Raw genomic sequence first — 3766 nt, 5'->3', positions numbered from 1 at the left:
GCGAGATAGACAGAGAAAGCGAGAGATGCAGAGAAAGCCTGGGAGACAGAGAAAGCGAGATGGACAGAGAAAGCGAGAGAGGCAGAGAAAGCGAGAGAGACAGAGAAAGCGAGAGAGGCACAGAAAGTGAGAGAGACAGAGAAAGTGAGAGAGACAGAGAAAGCGAGAGACAGAGAAAGCGCTAGAGACACAGAAAGTGAGAGAGAGATAGAGAAAGGGAGAGGCATAGAAAGGGAGAGCTTTAGAACAGGAGAGGCAGAGATAGAGAGAGACAGGAAGCGAGAGAGAGAAAGCGAGAGAAACAGAGAAAGCGAGATAGACAGAGAAAGCGAGAGAGGCAGAGAAAGCGAGAGAGACAGAGAAAGCGAGAGAGGCAGAGACAGCGAGAGAGACAGAAAAAGCAGGAGGCAGAGCAAGGGAGCAGAAGAGACCGGGAGAATAAGATAAAGGGAGAGAGAGAAAGCGAGATACAGAGAAAGCGCAAGAGACACAGAAAGCGAGAGAGAGATAGAGAAAGGGAGAGGCAGTGACAGGGAGAGCAATAGAATGGGAGAGGCAGAGATAGAGAGAGACAGAAAGCGAGAGAGAGAGAGAAAGCAAAAGAAACAGAGAAAGCGAGAGAGGTAGAGATATCGAGAGAGACAGAGAAAGCCAGATAGACAGAGGAAGAGAGAGAGGCAGAGAAAGCCAGAGAGACAGAGAAATCAGGAGAGACAGAGAGAGCGAGAGAGACCGAAAAAGCGATAGGGACAGAGAATGCGAGAGAGATAGAAAAAGTGAGAGAGACAGGAAAAGTGAGAGACAGAGAAAGCGAGAGAGACAGAGAAAGCGAGAGAGACAGTGAAAGAGAGAGAGACAGAGAAGGCGAAAGAGACAGAGAAAGCGCGAGAGACAGGAATAGCAAGAGACAGAGAAAGCGAGAGATGCAGAGAAAGCGAGAGAGACAGAGAAAGCGACAGAGACAGAGCAAGTGAGAAAGACAGAGAAAGCGAGAGTGCAGATAAAGCGAGAGAGACAGAGAAAGTAAGAGAGCAAAAAAGCAAAAGAGAAAGAGAAAGCGAGAGAGACAGTGAATGTCAAAGAGAGGCAGAGAAAGCGAGAAAGGAGAGGAAGCAAGAGAAAGAAACGCAAGGAGGGAAAGCGAGCCAGAGAAAAAGCGAGAGGCATAGAAAGTGAGAGAGGCAGAAAAAATGAGAGAGACAGAGAAAGCGAGAGAGGCAGAGAAAGCGAGAGAGGCAGAGAAAGTGAGGGAGACAGAGAAAGCGAGATGGACAGAGAAAGCGAGAGAGGCAGAGAAAGCGAGAGAGACAGAGAAAGCGAGAGAGGCACAGAAAGTGAGAGAGACAGAGAAAGTGAGAGAGGCAGAGAAAGCGAGAGACAGAGAAAGCGCGAGAGACACAGAAAGCGAGAGAGAGATAGAGAAAGGGAGAGGCATAGAAAGGGAGAGTTTTAGAACAGGAGAGGCAGAGATAGAGAGAGACAGGAAGAGAGAGAGAGAAAGCGAGAGAAACAGAGAAAGCGAGATAGACAGAGAAAGCGAGAGAGGCAGCGAAAGCGAGAGAGACAGAGAAAGCGAGAGAGGCAGAGAAAGCGAGATAGACAGAGAAAGTCAGAGGTACATAAAAAGCAAGTGAGAGAGAGGAACGGAGAGAGACAGAGAAAGAGAGAGACAGAGAATGCGAGAGAGGCAGAGAAAGAGAGAGTGACAGAGAAAGCGAGATAGACAGAGAAAGCGAGAGAGGCAGAGAAAGCGAGATAGACAGAGAAAGCAAGAGAGGCAGAGAAAGCGAGAGAGACAGAGAAAGCGAGAGAGACAGAGACAGCGAGAGAGAAAGAAAAAGCAGGAGGCAGAGCAAGGGAGCAGAAGAGACCGGGAGAATAAGATAAAGGGAGAGAGAGAAAGCAAGATACAGAGAAAGCGCGAGAGACACAGAAAGCGACAGAGAGATAGAGAAAGGGAGAGGCAGAGACAGGGAGAGCAATAGAATGGGAGAGGCAGAGATAGAGAGAGACAGAAAGCGAGAGAGAGAGAGAAAGCAAAAGAAACAGAGAAAGCGAGAGAGGTAGAGATATCGAGAGAGACAGAGAAAGCCAGGTAGACAGAGGAAGAGAGAGAGGCAGAGAAAGCCAGAGAGACAGAGAAATCGGGAGAGACAGAGAGAGCGAGAGAGACCGAAAAAGCGATAGGGACAGAGAATGCGAGAGAGATAGAAAAAGTGAGAGAGACAGGAAAAGTGAGAGACAGAGAAAGCGAGAGAGACAGAGAAAGCGAGAGAGACAGCGAAAGAGAGAGAGGCAGAGAAAGCGAGAGAGACAGAGAAGGCGAAAGAGACAGAGAAAGCGCGAGAGACAGGAATAGCAAGAGACAGAGAAAGCGAGAGATGCAGAGAAAGCGAGAGAGACAGAGAAAGCGACAGAGACAGAGAAAGTGAGAAAGACAGAGAAAGCGAGAGTACAGATAAAGCGAGAGAGACAGAGAAAGTAAGAGAGCAAAAAAGCAAAAGAGAAAGAGAAAGCGAGAGAGACAGTGAATGTCAAAGAGAGGCAGAGAAAGCGAGAAAGGCAGAGGAAGCTAGAGAAAGAAATGCAAGGAGGGAAAGCGAGCCAGAGAAAAAGCGAGAGGCATAGAAAGTGAGAGAGGCAGAAAAAATGAGAGAGACAGAGAAAGCGAGAGAGGCAGAGAAAGCGAGAGAGGCAGAGAAAGCGAGAGAGACAGAGAAAGCGAGAGAGGCAGAGAAAGCGAGGGAGACAGAGAAAGCGAGATGGACAGAGAAAGCGAGAGAGGCAGAGAAAGCGAGAGAGACAGAGAAAGCGAGAGAGGCACAGAAAGTGAGAGAGACAGAGAAAGTGAGAGAGACAGAGAAAGCGAGAGACAGAGAAAGCGCGAGAGACACAGAAAGCGAGAGAGAGATAGAGAAAGGGAGAGGCATAGAAAGGGAGAGCTTTAGAACAGGAGAGGCAGAGATAGAGAGAGACAGGAAGAGAGAGAGAGAAAGCGAGAGAAACAGAGAAAGCGAGATAGACAGAGAAAGCGAGAGAGGCAGAGAAAGCGAGAGAGACAGAGAAAGCGAGAGAGGCAGAGAAAGCGAGATAGACAGAGAAAGTCAGAGGTACATAAAAAGCAAGTGAGAGAGAGGAACGGAGAGAGACAGAAAAAGAGAGAGACAGAGAATGCGAGAGAGGCAGAGAAAGAGAGAGTGGCAGAGAAAGCGAGATAGACAGAGAAAGCGAGAGAGACAGAGAAAGCGAGAGAGGCGGAGAAAGCGAGAGAGGCAGAGAAAGCGAGATTGACAGAGAAAGCGAGAGAAACAAAGTGAGTGAGGCAGGAAAAGCGAGTGACAGAGAAAGCGAGAGAGACAGAGAAAGCGAGAGAGACAGAGAAAATGAGAGAGACAGAGAAAGCGAGAGAGGCAGAGACAGCGAGAGAGACAGAAAAAGCAGGAGGCAGAGCAAGGGAGCAGAAGAGACCGGGAGAATAAGATAAAGGGAGAGAGAGAAAGCGAGATACAGAGAAAGCGCAAGAGACACAGAAAGCGAGAGAGAGATAGAGAAAGGGAGAGGCAGAGACAGGGAGAGCAATAGAATGGGAGAGGCAGAGATAGAGAGAGACAGAAAGCGAGAGAGAGAGAGAAAGCAAAAGAAACAGAGAAAGCGAGAGAGGTAGAGATATCGAGAGAGACAGAGAAAGCCAGATAGACAGAGGAAGAGAGAGAGGCAGAGAAAGCCAGAGAGACAGAGAAATCGGGAGAGACAGAGAGAGCGAGAG

General features: G+C 48.6%; 1 protein-coding gene across 1 annotated transcript; it reads left to right on the top strand.

Moving 5' to 3' along the window:
- Positions 1 to 1090: 1090 nt before the first annotated feature.
- LOC121274674 (sperm protamine P2-like) lies at positions 1091 to 3484 on the top strand (the record flags this gene model as incomplete). Its single annotated transcript, XM_041181967.1, has 2 exons — positions 1091 to 1156; positions 3392 to 3484. Coding segments are annotated over 2 exons (159 nt in total), but the record flags the coding sequence as incomplete, so codon positions are not given.
- Between the last annotated feature and the right edge of the window lie 282 nt (positions 3485 to 3766).

This window comes from Carcharodon carcharias (genome assembly GCF_017639515.1).
Source record: "Carcharodon carcharias isolate sCarCar2 chromosome 37 unlocalized genomic scaffold, sCarCar2.pri SUPER_37_unloc_13, whole genome shotgun sequence".
NCBI lineage: Eukaryota > Metazoa > Chordata > Chondrichthyes > Lamniformes > Lamnidae > Carcharodon > Carcharodon carcharias.
The sequence above is the reverse complement of the archived record's forward strand: the minus strand, read 5'-3'. Positions and strand labels throughout refer to the sequence as shown.